Source organism: Microcaecilia unicolor, chromosome 10, assembly GCF_901765095.1.
Source record: "Microcaecilia unicolor chromosome 10, aMicUni1.1, whole genome shotgun sequence".
Lineage (NCBI taxonomy): Eukaryota > Metazoa > Chordata > Amphibia > Gymnophiona > Siphonopidae > Microcaecilia > Microcaecilia unicolor.
This window is the reverse complement of record NC_044040.1, coordinates 118,001,977-118,023,580: the sequence shown is the minus strand read 5'-3', so window position 1 is coordinate 118,023,580 and position 21,604 is coordinate 118,001,977. Positions and strand designations below refer to the sequence as shown.

Sequence of the window (21,604 nt, the reverse complement as noted above, 5' to 3'; positions counted from 1 at the left end):
TTCACGACTTTGAATAACTTTGTGTCATCAGCAAATTTAATTATCTCGCTAGTTACTCCCATCTCTAAATCATTTATAAATATGTTAAAAAGCAGCGGTCCTAGCACAGACCCCTGAGGAACCCCACTAACTACCCTTCTCCATTGTGAATTCTGCCCATTTAACCCCACTCTCTGTTTCCTATCCTTCAACCAGTTTTTAATCCACAATAGGACATTTCCTCCTATCCCATGACCCTCCAATTTCCTCTGTAGCTTTTCATGAGGTACCTTGTCAAACGCCTTTTGAAAATCCAGATACACAATATCAACCGGCTCCCCTTTGTCCACATGTTTGTTTACTCCTTCAAAGAATTGAAGTAAATTGGTCAGGCAAGATTTCCCCACACAAAAGCCGTGCTGACTTGGTCTCAGTAATCCATGTCCTTGGATGTGCTCTGTAATTTTGTTTTTGATAATAGCCTCTACCATTTTCCCCGGCACCGACGTCAGACTCACCAGTCTATAATTTCCCGGATCTCATTCACCTTAGTGCAATTGGCACTTGTCACCGGGTAAAAGGAAAACTCATCTCTGTACAGCATTTACTTGCCACCTAATGAGGGCCGAGCCTCCCATCAAGTCACGTGCTCTTTATTGGGACTTCAACATTATTCTAAGTCATCTGATGAAATCTTATTTTAAGCCACTAGATTCATGTAAGCTAAAGAACCTGACCACTGACGTTCTTATATATGATGGTGGCCATGTCAGCATTCACAGATAGCACAGTTTTCTAACACATGCATAAAAAAAGTTTTGTCCAGTATAGTAAACAAATCATATGCAAATATATTTGTAAACATGGAAGAATATAACCATTACCATGAAAACCAACATACCTTGTAGTGTGTTGGACAGGCATTAGCAGCAGAATCAATATTTTGTGCAAATTGTACTGAAGCCTGGAGTACCTTGTCTGCATATATATTATGCACATTAGATGTACATATCTGAAATACCAAAATTTGATGTCATGTTATTGGCATGATATAATTTCTACAGTTGAGCATATTGTATCATTTCACAGCTGAAGTGCTTCCCTCATAACCAGCCATGCAATCACCTCAGCACTTCTGCCCTCTGCTATGTTTTTTCTTCATATTATTCACTAGATTGTCTACCCATTCCCTTCACTAAAACAAGAAAAAAAAAGTTGTGGGTAGTTCATGGCGGCACAAGAAAAGAAACTGGCATGAAACCCTCCCTAATACTAACCACAGAAAAGCAAGTTAACCTTTTACTTCTCCTCAGACTATGTGGTAATTCCCCGGTGTTAGAAAACTAGGCAGTAAGTCTTTGGGGCATGTGTGCACTTCTTTCCATCTGGGTTTAATAGCCGATGCCTTCATTATCATTGGATTTAAATGAACAGCACACGAATGCCTACACAATTCTTTGAGCACAGTCTTTTTGTGCTTAAACTCTTCTCTTAATAGGGCAGCCATAACAGTGCAGAAAATTGTGCGTAGAACCTGTGCTAAGCTATGCACTAAGCCTCTCACAATTTATGTCATAATTTATTCAGAAAGAAAATGCTAGCTGGTATTTCAAGTCTTCTGTATGATACACTTCCCTAGCCATAAGTAGCCAAGGGATCTTCTAACTGCTGGAGGGGGAGATGAGAGTCAATAATTACCTGACAAAAATCAACATGAATTGATGAGCTCAGAATTTAACATAGCTGTGGAGGAATATTGGTGTTTCCCATTCAAGGCTGCCCTTTAAAGGCAAGGGGCATCATGGGATGGCTGCAATTCCAATGATTCTGGCCCTCTAACCCCCTAGCCTGTACCTTTAATGGACTGAAAGGTTATGACAAACTGACTGCTTTGCCAGGCAGAAGAGAAGAAACAAGATTATCCTGCTCATATCTGGACATCTGACCCTCCTGAACCAGCTCATCAAACCCAACTGCTTGATCCCAGCTTCCTTCTTCTGCAGAATTATGCTGGATTCCTAAATTTCTATTGCAGGGTGCCAAGATAGAAAGGATATTAGTGCCCTCTACTTTTGCACGTGCTATAGTGTGTGAATGTTGGCATAGTGTCACAATAGATCTGGGTCTTTTTCCCCTTTACAGATTTACACAAACTGCTCCTGTATTCATAGCAATCATGGACAGAGCACGGCACAAGCACAATCGTGTTTCATCAGCTGCTCCCACTTCCTGCTGCCTGTTGTATTCCTCATCTCATTTGCTGGACTGATAGCATGCCTTTCCCACAACCCCCTCTACATGATGGTGCTACGGTAAGCCAGTATTTTCTTCTACTGTAATATATATTACTTCGCTTATCACACCATACAGTCACTCTGTCTCTACAATATATCTCCAGTACATCTGAGATGGCAGGCCGCATGAAGGTAGGCTAATGTTCCAAGCATTTCATAGCAAGTATCCTTTGGACAACATTTGAAAATTCGGTTTTAACTTTTTCATTCTGTAAGAATTTGGAAACTGTACCTTTCCTAAAGTGATTATATCACATAATCTTGGGTAAATATGCCAGTGATTTCCAAACCTGATCCTGGAGGCACCCAATCAGGTTTTCATGATAGCCATAATGAATATCCCTATTTGCATACATTGCCTCCACTGCATGCAAATCCTCTCATGAGTATTCATTGTGGACATCCTGAAAACCTGACTGGCTGGGGTGCCTCCAGGTCCAGGTTTGGGAGCCACTGACTTATGACATTATTTTTCCTAAATAGTACTTGAAAATTAGAAAATGATTGCTCAAAAAGTCCCATGAAATCTCCTAGAAATATGTGCAGATTTATTCCTTTGGGTTTTTTTTTTTGGGGGGGGGTGGGGGGTTGTTTTTAATTGATAGGTGCAGTAGAAAAACATAGGTCTGGTCAGGAGCAACCAGGATACATCCAAAGAAAACAAAACCTGCCAATATGGTAAAAAAAAATAGTTTATTAACCAAAGAGAAGAACCTGATGTGGCTACAATTTGCCAGATGCCTGCATCAGGGGTGCTAATAAAATAGAAATGAAACCTTGTAGAATGTAAATAGTTTACTGTATAGTCTAAAACGGAACATCTGGAACTATACCTGCTCTAAGCATGCAAACTATACTGACATCACTAAATTAGATGCTACTCTGAGCACTAAAAGTAAACCATCAACCACAGGCTAGCGTGTGATTGGGATGGTGCTCAGAGCACACAAAGTGAACCATGAAGCATTGAATAGTTTCAGGTTTTCCTTTCTACCACACTGGTGGATTTTATTTTCTTTGCTCCTAACCAGGTCTACTTTCTTCTGCTGTTTATACTTTTCCACCTATCTACATGAACATTGGTAGGTGGACAAAACTTCATTTAGAAAAATAAGTTCAGTCTACTACTGTGAGAGAGAGATCAAGTATAATTTGAAAGTGTTTGAATAGGTGTACATTGCACTACATAAATTATCCCATCACTGCATTCACTCCTAAATCTGGAACGGAATTACAAAGAAAAAAAATTGAAGGTAGATAGACCATATGGCCTATCCAGTCTGCCCATCCATACCATCTACTAGTTCCCATCCTCTCCTTTAGAGATGCTATGTACTTGCCTCAAGCTTTCTTGAATTCAGGTTCAGTCTTCATCGCCATCACCTCCACCAGGAGGGCATTCCATGTATTCACCACTCTTTCTGTGAAGGTTACTACTGAGTCTGTCTCCTTTCACTTTCATCCTATGCCTCCTTATTCCAGAGCTTCCTTTCAGTTGAAATAAACTTAACTCCTGTGCATTTATGTCACAGAGATATTTAAATGTCTTTATCATGTCTCCTTTCTCCTGCCTTTCTTTCAAAGTATACATATTGAGATATTTAAGTTTGTCCTCATACACTTTATTGTGAAGACCACTGGCCATTTTAGTAGCTGCCTTCTGAACTGACATCTTGTTTATGTCTTTTTGAAGGTGCAGTATTCAGAAATGTACTCAGTATTCTATACAAGGTCTCACAAGAGACTTATACAGAGATATTATCATCTTATTTTTCCTGCTGGCCTATTTGGCTACCAGACTACCGTAAGATCTTCACATCTAACACACCCAAATCCCACTCCTCTTTCATGCACAGAAATACTTCACCCTCTAATTAAGGTGTCTTCTCTATAATCTTGATTGCACAGACTGCCAAAATACATCAAATCAAAGTTCCATTCAGCCTTGTGACTTCGCTCTGATACGAACATGTATAGAGTGAGTCATCCCCTATCACAGCCTTCTAGTTTCTTACAGTCATGATTTAGGGGTGTATTGAATTCAGGGTGAAATTCTAGATTATCTTTCTGCTCCTGAGCCTGTGTACCTTCCATACTCTGACCATTTACAAATGAAGAGTCAGCATATTGAGAAGAATAAAGGAAATATATGCCTGTACGAATGGATGAAAATCCAACTAGGACTAAAATGGAGTCTTTCATTTTCTTTTTTCTCTCTCTTTCTATAAGTATGCCAGGCTCTGTTTCCATTTGACTCTGTTGCTCCAATACACTTGCTTAGAGCTATTAGCACCCTCAACTATTTATATGTTTATATTTGGAAGTTTTCAAGAAAACAATTGAGATTATATTGATGTGAAACAGTTATAAAACCAAAATGCCAGGTTAGCTTTCTATCCTTCTCTGAAAGTTGGACACTGAGGATGTTGTAGGATAATTCAAGTCTTTTTTTTATATGTATCTTGACAGGGTGGTGGGACAGGATGAAAAGTCATTTGCCATTGGTGTGCAGTTCTTACTGATGAGACTGTTGGGTGAGTGATCAGCTAAAGGTGAATAAAACTTTGGTTCTGAGAAGTACTATCCACAACCAACCTCCCTACCCAGCCTCTTTAAATTTGTTGGGAACCTAACTCATAATATTAATGGGAGAGGGAGGGGAACAGAGAACAGTTCATAAGCCTTGAATCTTTTGACCATCCTACACTCTAAGTAGAGTGCAGAGTTACTCAGTTTTTCATACAAATGTGTCCCTTCCTCCTATTTCTTTTCCACATCTTTCATTCAGCAAATATGGACTCATATAGTTGGAATTTCCCATAAGGATAGTGGTAAGTAATGGGCAGTAGCATAGCATTTGAGCCTTCATAAAATATGAACCTTGGAAATTGTTATACTTCTCCAAATGGCCCAAATACTTGTGCTTTGGGCTGAAATTGTTAGTTTGTAATAACTTGATCATCTGTGGGCAGGTGGACCTGATGACATAGTACATAACAGTTTTTAAATCTCTGCATCCTTTCTATGTCATAAGAAATATAGATGGTTAACTTTTATCAGTGAAAGATACAGGGATCCACAAATCAGTTATTCAGAGTTTGTGTGTACCATGTGATAGCCTCTTCCTACTGCTTAGGCTTCTATTTCATTGGAAACGGCTCATTCCTTCTTGCTGTCCTTAACGACGGTGAGTTTGTCACAGTCTAGCATGAACTTTCCTTCGAGGCAAAGCAGGTATTTTCCCCCATTTTAATTCCCCTGGATTTATTCCAGCTATCAACAGTGATAGTTCTCACATTGTGAAACAGAAAAATATAGAATATAATGGCAGATAAGCACCCTTAGGGCCCTCTAGTCTTTCCACTTTAATTCCTGATACAATGCCATAGGTCCCAGTTGACCTTTGGCTTTCTATTGACTTTTATCACAATTGGGGGTCTTCTTGCTCTTTGAATCGTTTTACCATTTTTATTTCTACCACCTTCACTGTGTGAATCTCTCCAAGTGCATCTTTCAGAGTTGGCTTTTTGAAGGCTAGGATCCCCATACCCCAAGTAACTTTTGGCCCAAGGAGTAAATGCTGGGTCTGGTAAACAAACCTAGGTCTTCTACTGAGCCCTTCCTGAGCCCTTATGCCAAGCCCCCTCCCTGCCCGTCTTCAAGTCTTTGCTTAAAGCCCACCTCTTCAATGCTGCGTTTGGCACCTAACCCTTACCGTTCAGTGAATCCAGACTGCCCCAATTTGACTGCCCCTATCGGACCGACCGTTCACTTGTCTATTAGATTGTAAGCTCTTTGAGCATGGACTGTCTCTCTTTGTTAAATTGTACAGCGCTGCGTAACCCTAGTAGCGCTCTAGAAATGTTAAGTAGTAGTAGTAGTAGTACTGCTCAGCATGTACTACTATAGTGACTATATAGTCACTTAAAATAAAGTATCTTATTTGTTGTTTTTGTTGAATGTTTTATCTCATCCTCTGACAGCATGGCTTCCAGCTCCAGCACTCTTTGGTCTCATCATTGATTCCACCTGCATCTGGTGGAAGGTAACTTGCAATGGCAAAAAGGGAGCATGCTGGTACTACAATAATGACTTGCTGCGTAACAGGTGAGAGATTTGGTGTTCTGAATTTCAAAGAAGATGAAAGGAGGAATCAGCATAGAACTGTGCAGGTTTTTATTTATAACTCTCTTTATTTATTTCCATATTACAAAACCATATAGAAACATTACAGAAATTGTAGAAATATTCCAATCAAATAGAATCTCAAAATAACATAAAGAATTATACTTTCATTCTCCACCCACAATGTCGGATTCAAGATCAAGGAACTATAAAAACTAATATCATAACATACATTATATACTTCAAGAGCAGAAGTTCCTTCAGTGATAACAATCAGGCAGCAGTTCTTAATTGGGAAGCTACACCAACAGGGCCTTTCATCTGCTCCCTACTAACCACAAATTCTTGCAATTTCTTGGGGTCAGAGAAAATATAATTATTAGATTCAAAGGAAATACAACATCTGCTAGGAAACTTTATGAAGAAGGTAGCCCCTAGGGCTAATACCCTTGACCGAAATGTCAAGAGCTCCTTCCTTCTCAATTGAGTCTCCTTAGCCAAGTCTGGAAAAATACTAATTTTCTCCCCCATGAAAAGGTCATTTATATGATGAAAATATAACCGCAACACATTTATCTTGTCTAATTCAAGAGCAAAGGAAACCAGTAAAGTTGCACATTCTTTCTCAATAGAAGTCTCTAGAAATTCTGTGAGATTCACTTCTTCTTGAGGTGGCTGATCAGTATTTCTTACTTTTCTTTTTATATAATACGTTTTTGTTACTGGCGGGTGATTTTCTGCTGCCAACCCTAAAATATCCTGGAAATATTTCTTTAATAGTTCTGATGAAGAAATAAAAGGTGAAACAGGAAAATTCAAAAATCTCAGATTTTTCCTTCTGAGCTGGTTTTCAAAATATTCCAGTTTCCTCGTTTTAGCAGCATTGTCCTTAATTACTGACTCCATTACCACTTTAACGTTTTTAACCTCCTCTTCTATAGTCTCAATCCCTTTTGTATGTTCTTCCATCTTGTTAGACAATGATACAATATTATTTTTCACTTCCACTGTCTCCCCTCGAAGAGAGGCTGTTATTTGAAGGAGGGAAGAATTGAGCCCTTGGATAGCGTCCCAAAGATTGTCAAGCGTGACTTTATGAGGTCTTACCAGACCGCCTTGCTCACCGGGAGCGTTCCCTCTGGTCGGCGTGGGAGTAGATGTTACCATCCCCGCTCCAGTTGGTATACCTCCAGGGGGACTACCCATGAGCTGACCTCCTCCAGGGAACGGGGAAAGAAGCCCACTTCGGACGTCTCCAGGGCCCTGCATAACCGCTCCGTCGAGCTTCCGTGTCGCGGCGGGGTTTCACCTGCAGGAGGGCTGAGAGACACTCCCTCCGAACTGCTGTTTGCCGTTGGAATTGCAATTACTTCCGAGGTTACCACTGGATTCGCCGGCGTTCGGATACCAAATGCCTCTAAGGTAGGTTGGCGTGTGGTGGGGTTTACCGCCGGGCCCGAGGAGGTTGGGGCTCCAGTTTTGCCCTTTCTTTTCCCCATATTACTATGAGGAGCGTGCCAGATTCCAACCCTATTCTTGGGCAGAAGAGCACACCGAACGCACGTCTGCTCTAAACCGCCATCTTGAATCCCTGTGCAGGTTTTTAAAATTTCTATCAACACAAACCTTTGACTGTTCTCTTTACAAAAGTGAAGTGGTTGGGACACGTTAAAACCAAGGTCCAGTTTAGAGGTCGATGAAACTGGGGGGGTGGGGGTTGTTTTTTTCTGTTTCAGCTGAAACTCCTCTGAAAGCTTGCAGCCAAAATTGAAATTGCAGCCAAAACTCATCACCTGGTTTCGGCCAAAGCCAAAACTGAAAACTAAAGTTTGGTTGTGTGAATGTGGACCAGTGAGGACTGCTGTTGATTCTCAGAACTTGCAGTCTGTATCCCTCTGCGAAACCTATATCCAAGCCAGAATATAATAATTTAAATAATGTAAATAATTAGCGTGTTCCTACTAATTACTCTGACCTCGAGCTCCATAATCAGAAGGACACACTAGATTTGTTTTCTTAAGTTTATTTCATACTTACCAAAGGCAAGCTTAACAACATAGGAAGACATCACAGTACAGCTAGTATGCAGGCATTCAGAGGTGGGGAGAGCAGCACTTCGTGACACATGGCATGTGCCTTCACAGGTTACTGGCTTCTCCGAGGCACTGCTTAGGTAGCAGACCTTTTACACTTTTTTGGTCCCATGAGCCACCTGCAATTTCATCATAATTGGCACATACATCCAATTATGCCCAAGTTCCAAGTTTCTTATCTCTCATCCAATTATGACCAAGTTTCAACCTTAGTAAGTTTTCTTATCTCCAAGCTTCCCTCATCCTTAAATTTAACTTTTCTGCACCTGGCCCAATTATGTTTTATAGTTTTTCAGCATGCCTATGTCCAGCTGTACACAATCCTTGCCAACTTTGTAACTCTGCCAAGCTTCATTAACTTAATCAGACTGTCACATTTCTTCAGTCAAGTATCAGGACTGAGAGATGCTATGATTTTACAGGCCTAGTTTGCTTAGAAAGCTTGAACCTGTTTTTCACTGCATTCAATTTGTGACATTTATTTACAATAATGAAAGACTATTTTACCTCCAAGCAAAAATACATGGCTGCCGAGAGACACAGCTGGGCCCGGGGTAAGACCGCCCCTCCACCTGGGCCACTGCCCCCCCACGCGTGCCACCCCCCCCTCCCCCCCCCCCCCCCACACACACACACACACTCTCTCACTGTCACCACCACCCTCTTACCTTCCTCTATCTGCCATCTCCTGTTCCTGTGTGCCGGGACCCGGATGATTGTATTAACACAATAACCCAGGTCACCTGGGTTATCACGTTAATGCAGTCATCTGGGTCCTGGCACACAGGAGCAGCAGGAGAGAGACATACCTGGAAGCAGGAAGAAGACTGCTGGCGCCGGGCCCATCTTGCCCCCCTGTCTCCCCCCCCCCCCCCCCCCCCCCCCCCCGGGCGGCCCTAGCAAAATAGTTTTTATTAGATGCACATGGACTGCATCTAATAAAAACTGCAACTAAAAGCCACAGACAGTACTTTTACAGTGGCTGACTTCGTGCTACACTCAGAGTGACAGCTGATATAATTCCACAGAGAGGCTAATTCCTAAGGAACTTATCCCAGATTTAAAGACCTAAACTCCTGCTAACATTTTGTATCAAAAACATGTATTTGGATCACTCAATTTACCATATAAACTATTGTGCAAGATCTTAGTTGTATTACTTGCAATTGCAGTACAAAAAAAACAGAGTTCCCCCCACCCCTGGATTACCTTACAAACCCTGGTAGTCTAGTGGTGTAGTTAGGGTTACCATATTTGCCGTGACAAAAAAAAGAGGACACAAAAAATGTAATTCAGTCACACCCCCACCCTGCTCCCTGTCACCTTAATCCCCCCCCCCCCCCCCCCAAGAAAGCTAAATTCCCCCTCTCTCCACCATGTATGTTGTGAGGAATATGAGGGTGAGAGGGAGAATGAAGGCACATGGAGGAACGAGGAGGCTCGAGAGGGAGGGAGACTGGGTAGAGAAAGGAAAGAGTCTTTTCCCCTGGGGGATTGGAGAAAAGAAAAAGACTACAATTCCCAGCAGCCCCTGAGTAGGTCCCATGGTAGAAACAGGGACTTCAATCCCCAACAGCCCCCAGAGGAGGTCAGGAGAAGGGCAAGAGAAGGGAGTTGGAAAAACCTGTCCCAGAGAGCCAGGATGAGAGATGGAGCTCTGAACCTGCCCAATAAAGCAAATAGAGAGCAGCTGAGCAATGGGTGTGGGGAGGAACCTATGGACTGGCAAGGTGAAGGAAAGGGGAGGAACTAGAGCAAGAGTAGCCGATGGAGATTGCTGCTCTGACTAAACTGGAAGGAAAGGAGGTGAAACAGGAGAGGGCTGCTCAGGAGGAGAGCCTGGTAGAAGAAGGGAAAAGGTGGCTATCCTACGAGGGGAGCTGAGAGAACAGGTTTACTACTGAAGGGTAATGCGGGTGGGGGCCAGGGTATAATGCTAGCCTGGTTGGGGAGGGACCCTTGCCACTCTCCCTAGGTTGATTTCTTTTGAAAGGGAGAGAGGAGGAGTGGTTTTTTGGGCATAACTGCTATACATGAACTACCTGTTCCTATCGCAGGGCCCAAGCGACAGGCAGAGATACGGAGTCTCAACGCATGGATGAGACGATGATGTGGGGAGAAGGGTTTTGGATTTGTCAGGAACTGGTCAGCATTCTGGGGAAGGGAGAGCCTATTCCGATCTGATGGGCTTCACCTTAACCAGGATGGGACCAGGCTGCTGGCGTCAACTTTTAAAAAGGAAATAGAGCAGCTTTTAAACTAGAAACGGGGGGAAGGCCGACAGTCGCACAAAAGCGCATGGTTCGGGAGAAGGTATATTTTGAGGATATCACCCAGATAGGGAAAAAAGGGTTACTTGTGAGTAATGATGACAAAGAAATCATAGAGGATCAGATGGACTTAAATAAAATTAATAATGACCAGACAGATGACAACATATTAATAATGCCATGTATTAAACGTAATAAAAATCAGAACAACAAGCATACATTGAAATGTCTATTTGCAAATGCCAGGAGCCTGAGGCATAAGATGGGAGAGCTGGAGTACATTGCACACAATGAAAAACTGGATATTATAGGCATCTCTGAGACCTGGTGGAAGGAAGATAACCAATGGGACACAGTCATACAGGGCTACAAATTATATCGTAGCGATAGGGTGGATAGGATTGGAGGGAGGGGTAGCACTGTATGTAAATGAGAACCTTGACTCAGATAGCCCCAAATATTGCAAGAGACAAAACCCCTGTTGGAATCCTTGTGGATTAAAATTCCATGTGAAAACCGTTTTGGGACACTTTGACTCCAGTGGCTCGTAGTAGAGTGTTAAATTCCTGAGGTTGGGAGGGGGGAGGGGGCGGGTGTTGGGGAGGGAAAGGAGAGAGATGGGGGATGGGAGAAAACGTTATAAAATGTTTACTATTGTTGTTTGCAATGAATAAGGATAGGTGTGGTATTGTATGCATTGTCTGATGTGTCACAGTAATATCCTGGTTTGTATATTATGTTCAATAAACATGAGTTTAAAAAAAAAAAAAAATTCCACGTGGAAAGGGACGGTGATAGGAGTGTACTACCATCCGCCTGGCCAAGATGAGTAGACGGATGCAGCAATGTCAAGGGAAATTAGGGAAGCGAATAAAAAGGGCAATGTAATATTAATCAGTGACTTCAATTATCCGGATATAGACTGGGTTAATGAAACATCGGTACACGCAAGGGAGGTGAAATTTCTTGATGAAATCAAGGATGGCTTCATGGAACAGCTGGTTCAGGAGCCGACAAGAGAAGGAAAAATACTAGACTTAATCATTAGTGGAGCTCATGATCTGGTTCGGGGGGTAACGGTGCAAGGGCCACTTGATAACAGTGATCATAATATCGGTTTTGATATTGGCTACGAAGTAAGTGAACTCAGGAAATCAAATACACTAGCATTTAACTTTAGAAAAGGAGACTACAATAAAATGAGAAGAACAGTGAAAAAAAGACTGAAGGGAGCAGCTGAAAGGGTAAAAAACTTGAATCAGGCGTGGATGCTGTTCAAAAACACCATCCTAGAAGTACAGGACAAATATATTCCGCGTATTAGAAAAAGAGGAAAAAAGACCAAACGTCAGCCGGCGTGGCTAAACGGTAAGGTAAAGGAAGCTATTAGAGCCAAAAAACAATCCTTCAGAAAATGGAGAAGGGAACCGACTGAAAACAATAAGATAAAGCATAAGGAATGTCAAGCCAAATGCAAAAAGGAGATAAGGAGGGCTAAGAAGGACTTTGAAAAAATTTTAGCGTTAGAAGCAAAAACACATAGCAAAAATGTTTTTAGGTATATTAAAAGCAGAATGCCAGCTAAAGAATCGGTAGGGCCGCTGGACGACTGTGGTGTTAAAGGGGCAATCAGGGAAGACAAAGCTGTAGCGGAGAAATTGAATTAATTCTTTGCTTCGGTCTTCACCGAGGAGGATTTGGGAGGGGTGCCGGAAAAGGTATTTGAAGCGGACGAGTCAGAAAGACTAAATGATTTCTCTGTAAACTTGGAGGATGTAATGGGGCAGTTCTGCAAACTGAAAAGTAGTAAATCACCGGGACTGGATGGTGTTCATCCAGAAATATGAACTTGTGGAGCTACTGTTAGTAATATGCAATTTATCCCTAAAATCAGGTGTGGTACCGGAAGATTGGAGGGTGGCCAATGTAATGCCGATTTTTAAAAAGGGTTCCAGAGGACATCCAGGAAATTATAGACCGGTGAGTCTGATGTCGGTGCCGGGAAAAATGGTGGAGGCTATTATTAAGAATAAAATTACAGAGTACATACAAAAGCATGGGCTATTGAGACAAAGTCAGCATGGATTTAGTGAAGGGAAGTCTTGCCTCACAAATCTACTGCATTTTTTCGAGGGGGTGAACAATTGTGGACAAAGGGGAGCCAGTGGATATTGTATATCTAGATTTTCAGAAGGCGTTTGACAAAGTGCCTCATGAAAGACTCCAAAGGAAACTGGAGAGTCATGGGATCGGAGGCAGTGTATTATTATGGATTAAGAACTGGTTAAAAGATAGGAAGCAGAGAGTAGGGTTGAATGGTCATTATTCTCGATGGAGAAGGGTAGTTAGTGGGGTCCCTCAGGGGTCTGTGCTGGGACCGCTGCTTTTTAACATATTTATAAATGACCTAGAGATGGGAGTAACTAGTGAGGTAATTAAATTTGCAGATGACACAAAGCTATCCAGGGTCGTCTTGGCGCGGGAGGAGTGTGAAAGATTACAGAAGGACCTCGTGAGACTGGGGGATTGGGCGTCCAAATGGCTGATGAAGTTCAACGTTGATAAGTGCAAAGTGATGCATGTGGGAAGGAGGAACCCGAATTACAGCTATGTCTTGCAAGGTTCCGCTTTAGGAGTTACGGACCAAGAAAGGGATCTGGAAGTCATCGTGGATAGGATGTTGAAATCTTCAGCTCAATGTGTTGCGGCAGCTAAGAAGGCGAACAGAATGTTGAGTATTATTAGAAAAGGGATGGAAAACAAGCATGAGGATGTTATAATATTGTTATATCGCTCCATGGTGCGACCGCACCTGGAGTATTGTGTTCAGTTCTGGTCGCCTCATCTTTAAAAAGATATAAAGGAATTGTAGAAGGTGCAGAGAAGGGCGACGAAAATGATAAAAAGGATGGGATGACTACCTTATGAGGAGAGGTGAAGAAGGCTAGGACTCTTTAGCCTGGAGAAAAGGCGGCTAAGGGGTGATATGATAGAGGTCTACAAAATAATGAGTGGGGTAGAGCGGACAGATGTGAAGCGTTTGTTTACGCTTTCTAACAATAATAGAACCAGGGGACACAAGATGAAATTAGAATGTGGAAGGTTTAAAACAAATTGGAGAAAGTTTTTCTTTACTCAGCGCGTGGTTAGACTCTGAAACTCATTGCCGGAGAAGGTAGTGACGGCAGTTGGCCTTGCTGAGTTTAAAGGGGGACTGGACAGATTCCTGAAGGAAATGTCCATTGATCGTTATTAAATTTTGTGTTTTTGCCAGGTTCTTGGGGCCTGGATTGGCCGCTGTCAGAGACAGAGTGCTGGGCTTGATGGACCTTTGGTCTTTTCCCAGCGTGGCAGTGCTTATGTATTTATGCTGGGAGTTTGAACCCTTTCTGGGTTTTTTTAAATTCTTTATTTATCGTTTTTAAATTTTACAAGCATTAAACACTTGAAACAGAAAAACAGATTAAATGATATTGAAGAAAACATTGGTCAATACAAAAGTTTTTCATCTTGTATTTGACCACCAATTGTAGAGGTAGGAGCCGTTACAAACTCAGGAGAGATTTATGCATTTAAATATTAAAGTAAAGCTTAACACATTATCCACTAAATAACAATATCAAAATTGCTGACCCAGGATCAAACCCTGCGTGAATCCAACTTGCATCAGAGTAACTTTTTCTGATCAATAAATTCAGTTGCTGGAACTGAACCAAACTCCTGCAAAGGAAAGGTTTAATTCTGCTCTCTAAATCCCAAACTTCTCAACTGTCTGGCTTTAGGTGAGATACCTGATAATCTCTTTAATTTTAATGCTTATTGCTTAATAAATTTAATTAGCACTGTGAAACCTCTTTCTTTCTTTCTTTCTTTTTCTTTCTTTCTTTCTGTTCCTGCCAAGCTCTGATAGAGAGGAGAGGCATTTTACATTACTGAAACTGCTATAATTATTGGGAATATTTAGATTTATTTAAAAGGAAAGTTAGTAATATCTAGGGCAGTTTTAAAAGTTAAATCAATTGAAAATTCTTTGACCAGACTGTACCATTTGGGTCCATTCAGCTAGAGAATTCCCTTGATAACAGCACTTAGCTGACACTTTGGGAGATAAGCACCCCCACAGCTGGAGGCAGGGTTGGGCTCAAACAAAAGGACATACCACTTATTTCTAACTTTCCAGGTGCTGGAACTGAACCAAACTCCTGCAAAGGAAAGGTTTAATTCTGACCTCTAAATCCCAAACTTCTCAACTGTCTGGCTTTAGGTGAGATACCTGATAATCTCTTTAATTTTAATGCTTATTGCTTAATAAATTTAATTAGCACTGTGAAACCTCTTTATTTCTTTCTTTCTTTCTTTCTTTCTTTCTTTCTTTCTTTCTTTCTTTCTTTCTGTTCCTGCAAAGCTCTGATAGAGAGGAGAGGCATTTTACATTACTGAAACTGCTATAATTATTGGGAATATTTAGATTTATTTAAAAGGAAAGTTAGTAATATCTAGGGCAGTTTTAAAAGTTACATCAATTGAAAATTCTTTAACCAGACTGTACCATTTGGGTCCATTCAGCTAGAGAATTCCCTTGATAACAGCACTTAGCTGACACTTTGGGACTTATAATCCCACCCACCCCAGGGTTTTCCACTCATTTATAGAGAAACCAAACCTCATTAACTTTACTCCTCAATCATACACAGGCAGTCTTGCAGGCTTTTACTCCAACATAGTACACCTGTTCATACCCATTTCAACCAATCAGGATGACTTTTATTCTCTGCAATAATTGTGGTGCTTTAGTTTCAAGGCCAATCATCTGGAGACTTAAAGCTTGCCCTATCTGTCTTCAGCTATCTACTTTAAAACAAGAGCTCTGTAAAGCAATGCAAGAATTAGATGCAATTAAAGCAACTTATAGGACTGTGCAGAATCATAACTTCTCACCACTGCCTCAAAGAATAAAACCACATAAGAACAGATGGTTCACAGTAGGCTCAGGCAGACTTCGTCATGTGACACAGAAGCATCCGCCCGCACAAGTGTTGCCACTACAAAATTATTTTGCTCCACTACAGCACTGTGATGTTCCTGAAAATAAAACTGAAGCGGAAGAAAAAGCAAGGAAGGGGGAACAAAAAGATGAGAAGGTACCCAAAGAGAAAAGACACTCACAAATCACTAAAACCGAAAGCAATGACCACAAATGCTCGCAGTCTAAGCAATAAAATTCATGACCTTCAAGCCCTGATTTTGGAGGCTGACTTGGACATAGTTGCAGTCACAGAGACATGGCTCAATGGTTCCCATGAATGGGATGGAAACATACCAGGCTATAATCTTTTTAGGAAGGATAGAGAGGGACGTAAAGGTGGAGGAGTAGCTCTGTATGTGAGAAATGATATCGCAGCGACTGAAATGACAGGGAACTGGGGAAAGGAAGAAGCGATATGGATCACCTTAAAAAGAGAGGATAGAACCTTGGTCCACGTGGGTGTTGTCTCCAGACCCCCGACACAATTGGAGGAACTAGATAAAGATCTGATTGCTGATATTCAAAAGTTGGGGAAGAAAAGAGAGGTGCTGTTGTTGGGAGATTTTAATCTGCCGGATGTAGATTGGAAGGTTCTGTCTGCGAAATCGGAAAAAAGTAGAGAGATTGTGGATGCTTTCCAAAGTGCTCTGCTCAGACAAATTGTGACGGAACCCACAAGGGAGGGAGCCACGTTGGATCTGCTGCTCACGAATGGGGATAGTGTGTCAAATGTCCGAGTGGCTGCACACCTGGGAAGCAGTGACTATCAAACGGTTTGTTTTGATGTAACGGCTCATGTGGATGGCGGCCACTCAAAACTCAAAGTCCTGGATTTCAAGCGAGCTGACTTTAACAAAATGGGGGAATACCTGAGGAAGGAGCTGATGGGCTGGGAGGACATACGAGAAGTGGAAGGACAGTGGTCCAGGCTGAAAGAAGTAATAAACAGGGCCACAGACCTTTATGTAAGGAGAGTAAATAAAAGCAAGAGAAAAAGGAAACCGATATGGTTCTCAAACCAAGTGGCTGAGAAGATAAAGATTAAAGAGTTAGCGTTCCAGAAATATAGAAAATCTCAAGGGGAGGAATACCGGATGAAACTGAAAGAAGCCAAGAGAGAGGTACGTCTGGTGAAGGCGCAAGCGGAAGAACAAATGGCTAGAAATGTAAGGAGGGGAGACAAAAACTTCTTCAGGTATATTAGTGAAAGGAGAAAGACTATAAAGGGAATTGTGAGACTAAAAGATACAGCGAAACGCTATGTAGAAAATGATGAAGAAAAAGCCAATTTGCTAAATAGATACTTTTGTTCTGTTTTCACTGAAGAAAATCCTGGGGAAGGACCGAGAGGGACTGGCAAAAGTACACCTGAGAATGAAGTGGATAGAGCACCGTTCACGGAAGAGAGTGTGTATCAACAACTTGGAAAGCTAAAGGTGGACAAAGCCATGAGACCGGACGGGATCCACCCCAGAATTCTGAGGGAGCTCAGAGAGGTTCTGGCGGGTCCTCTTAAAGATTTGTTTAATAAATCCTTGGAGACGGGAGAGGTTCCGAGGGATTGGAGAACGGCGGAGATGGTCCCTCTTCACAAAAGTGGTGATAGGGAAGAAGCTGGAAACTACAGGCCGGTAAGCCTCACTTCGGTTATTGGAAAAGTAATGGAAGCGATGCTGAAGGAAAGGATAGTGAATTTCCTGGAAGCCAATAAGTTGCAAGATCCGAGACAACATGGTTTCACCAAAGGGAAATCGTGCCAAACGAATCTCATTGAATTCTTTGACTGGGTGACAGGAGAATTAAATCAAGGACGTGCTATGGACATAATCTACTTAGATTTCAGCAAGGCTTTTGACACGGTTCCCCACAGGAGGCTCTTAAATAAACTAGACGGGCTGAAGATAGGACCCGAAGTGGTAAACTGGATTAGGAACTGGTTGACAGGCAGACGCCAGAGGGTGGTGGTGAATGGAGTTCGCTCGGAGGAGGGAAAGGAGAGTAGTGGAGTGCCTCAGGGATCGGTGCTGGGGCCGATTCTGTTCAATATATTTGTGAGTGACATTGCCGAAGGGTTACAAGGTAAAGTTTGCCTTTTTGCAGATGACACCAAGATTTGCAACAGAGTGGACACCCTGGAGGGAGTGGAAAACATGAAAAAAGATCTGAAGAAGCTAGTAGAATGGTCTAACGTTTGGCAATTAAAATTCAATGCGAAGAAATGCAAAGTGATGCTCTTAGGGAGTAGAAATCCAAGGGAGACGTATGTGTTAGGCGGGGAGAGTCTGATAGGCACGGACGGGGAGAGGGATCTTGGGGTGATAGTATCTGAGGACCTGAAGGTGACGAAACAGTGCGACAAGGCGGTGGCCATAGCTAGAAGATTGCTAGGCTGTATAGAGAGAGGAGTGACCAGCAGAAGAAAGGAGGTTTTAATGCCCCTGTATAAGATGTTGGTGAGGCCCCACCTGGAGTATTGTGTTCAGTTTTGGAGGCCGTACCTTGCGAAGGATGTTAAAAAAATGGAAGCGGTGCAAAGAAAAGCTACGAGGATGGTATGGGATTTGCGTTCCAAGACGTATGAAGAGAGACTTGCTGACCTGAACATGTATACCCTGGAGGAAAGGAGGAACTGGGGTGATATTTGAAAGGTATTAATCCGCAAACGAATCTTTTCCGGAGATGGGAAGGCGGTAGAACGAGAGGACATGAAATGAGATTGAAGGGGGGCAGACTCAGGAAAGATGTCAGGAAGTATTTTTTTACAGAGAGGGTGGTGGACGCTTGGAATGCCCTCCCGCGGGAGGTGGTGGAGATGAAAACGGTAACGAAATTCAAACATGCGTGGGATATGCATAAAGGAATCCTGTGCAGAAGGAATGGATCCTCAGAAGCTTAGCTGAAATTGGGTGGCGGAGCAGGTGAGGGGAAGAGGGGTTGGTGGTTGGGAGGCTAGGATAGGGGAGGGCAGACTTATATGGTCTGTACCAGAGCCGGTGATGGGAGGCGGGACTGGTGGTTGGGAGGCAGGAAATACTGCTGGGCAGACTTATACGGTCTGGGCCCTGAAAAAGACAGGTACAAATTCAAGGTAAGGTATACACATATGAGTTTATCTTGGGCAGACTGGATGGACCATGCAGGTCTTTTTCTGCCGTCATCTACTATGTTACTATGTTTTAAATGTTCAGGCATAAAGAAAACATATTTAACTCCCCAAAACTTTATATTGCATTTGCAAGGATAGTTCAAATTAAATGTAGCCCCCAAAGCTAAAATAGCAGTTCGTAATGTAAGAAAATCTTTTCTCTTTGCTTGCGTTTGTTTAGTGACGTCTGGAAAAACCCTGATTTTCCCTCCATAAAATGGAACATGTAGATTTTTTAAAGCCATTTTTCTCACTGATTCTAAATCCTGTTGGAAAGCAAACAAAGTAATGTTTTTGTCTCCGTTACTGATAATAAAGAAGTTTCCAGTAGATCTGAAACATTCAAATCTCCTTGTGGTTGTGAAAGATTTTGTAATTCTTCTTTAGTTGTTTTTGTAGGGGAAAATTTTAAGTTCTCAACCAAATATCGTTTAAATATTTCCACTGGAGTATACACTTGTCGCGTTCTCGAGGGCCTTGGCATTCTATCAGGTCCTCGAGGCGGAACTGATGTTTGTGAGCCCTTGGGCCACTGCCGAGGAGCAGCAAGCAAGACCACCCTGGAGCTGGGCATACGGAAGGACCGGACTGGAACTCTGGATTGGAAGTAGGCAACTGGAACCGGCAGGACAGGATCCGCTTCACCTGCGCTTGGCCACCGTTCCGCTAGAGTTGAGCTCCAGCTTCAGGGGTGTAGTCAGACAACAGATTTTGGGTGGGCCTAGGTAAGAAGTGGGTGGGCACCAAATGTTCTCCCCCCCCCCCTCCCCCATCACTACCACCAAAAAAATTTCTCAGCTGGCAGGAAAATGCTTCTTTCCACCTTGGCAGTCTGCAGCAGGCATGTGCTGAAAACTGAGCATGCGCAGGTGCCAGTATTGTAGAAAGTAGAATTTTGTTGCTATCAGGGGAAAATCTTCAGCTGAGAGAGCTTGGGATCTCCACCAGTTACCGCTAAACATGTGCTACTGTTGGGTGGGCCTGAGCCCTAAGTGGGTGGGCCCTTGCCCACCTTAGCCCACCTGTGGCTACGCCACTGTCCAGCGTGCAGGTGGCCGGCAGGACTTGCAGGACAGGGCCAGAACTGGAGAACCAGAGGACCTACCCTGGGTCTAGGAAACACGAGGGAGACTAGACTAGGAACTAAACTCAGACAAGGAGCTGCTGCACAGCCACTAGCAAGAACCAGAAGACAGAATCAGGATAGACCCTCAGGATATACAAGCAGGGTTCAGGATATACCCTCAGGATATACATTAGCTAGGCAGAGCGGGGAACCGGGTAACCCTAGCTAAGCCCAAACAGGATTAAGGGTCTTGGGCAGGCAGCAGAGCAAACAGAGTAAACCAGGAAGAACAGGCCAAAGGTCTTAGGCAGGCAACAGAGCAAACAGAGTAAACCAGGAACATCAGGCCAAGCGTCTTGGCCAGGCAGCAGGGCAAACAGAGTAAACTACTACTACTACTACTATTTAGCATTTCTATAGCACTACAAGGCATACGCAGCGCTGCACAAACATAGAAGAAAGACAGTCCCTGCTCAAAGAGCTTACAATCTAATAGACAAAAAATAAATAAAGTAATTAAATCAAATCAATTAATCAATAAACCAGGAATATCAGGCCAAGGGTCTTGGGCAGGCAGCAGAGCAAACAGAGTAATCAGGCCAAGGGTCTTTGGGCGGACAACAGAACAGACAGAGTAAACCAGGAAGAACAGGCCAAGGGTCTTGGGCAGGCAGCAAGCAAACAGAGAACTAACCCAGACAGAGGCTTCACCCCAACCACAGGGTAAGCCCGGGACAGAGGCTTCACCCCAATCACAGGGTAAGCCTGGAACAGAGGCTTCACCCCAACCACAGGGTAAGCCAGAAACAGAGGCTTCACCCCAAACACAGGGCAAGCCAGGAACAGAGGCTTCACCCCCAAACACAGGGTAAGCCAGGAAGGACCCGCAGTCCACAGACACACAGACACAGAAAGAAGCTGGGCTGGAACCCAGAGAGAGGCTAAGCAGTAGTGCAGCAGACACTTACTAACCTGACCTGGCCTAAGAGCATAACACCATGCAAAGGCCCTGACTGCAAGTACAGCACTTCCTTATGAAGGCTGTTACTGATGATGTCACCCCCAGCAGGACAGAAGCAGGAAGTACCCTGACCCAGTGGTGTGCTGGAGCCGGCTCGCACCGGCTCGCAAGAGCCGGTTGTTAAATTTTCTTCCGGCTTGCGAGCCGGTTGTTGCAAATAGCGAACCGGCTCTGGCTCTCCTCCCTCCCTCCTCCCTCCCTTCGGATCCGCCTCACCTCCCGCTTGTTTTTTAAATTCTTGGCTTCCAGCGCCGAGTCGCGACTGTCCTGAGTCCTCCCTTGCCGATTTGCGCTTTAAAAATGGCTGCCGAGACTTCCAGAGGCGGCCTCGCGAGACTTCGGCTAAAGTCTCGGCGGCCATTTTGAAGCGCGAATCGGCAAGGGAGGACTCAGTCGGCGACTCGGCGCTGGAAGCGAAGAATTTAAAAAACAAGCGGGCGCGCGGTGAGGGACCGGATCGGGAGGGAGGGAGAAGAAGAAGAATTTCATAAAACAACTCGGGAGGGGGTGGCAGGGGGGAAAAGAGAGTCGCTGCTGGGCATGGGTGGATGGAGGGGGTCACTGGACATGGGTGCATGCAGGGCA

General features: G+C 43.3%; 1 protein-coding gene across 1 annotated transcript in view; it reads left to right on the top strand.

Annotated features, from left to right (window-relative positions):
• Nucleotides 1–21,604, top strand: part of SLCO2A1 (solute carrier organic anion transporter family member 2A1) — a 915,614-nt gene that overhangs the window by 870,978 nt on the left and 23,032 nt on the right. The window contains 3 exon segments of the mRNA XM_030215775.1: nt 2,122–2,291; nt 4,743–4,807; nt 6,257–6,380. Coding sequence (XP_030071635.1) covers nt 2,122–2,291; nt 4,743–4,807; nt 6,257–6,380 — 359 coding nt within the window.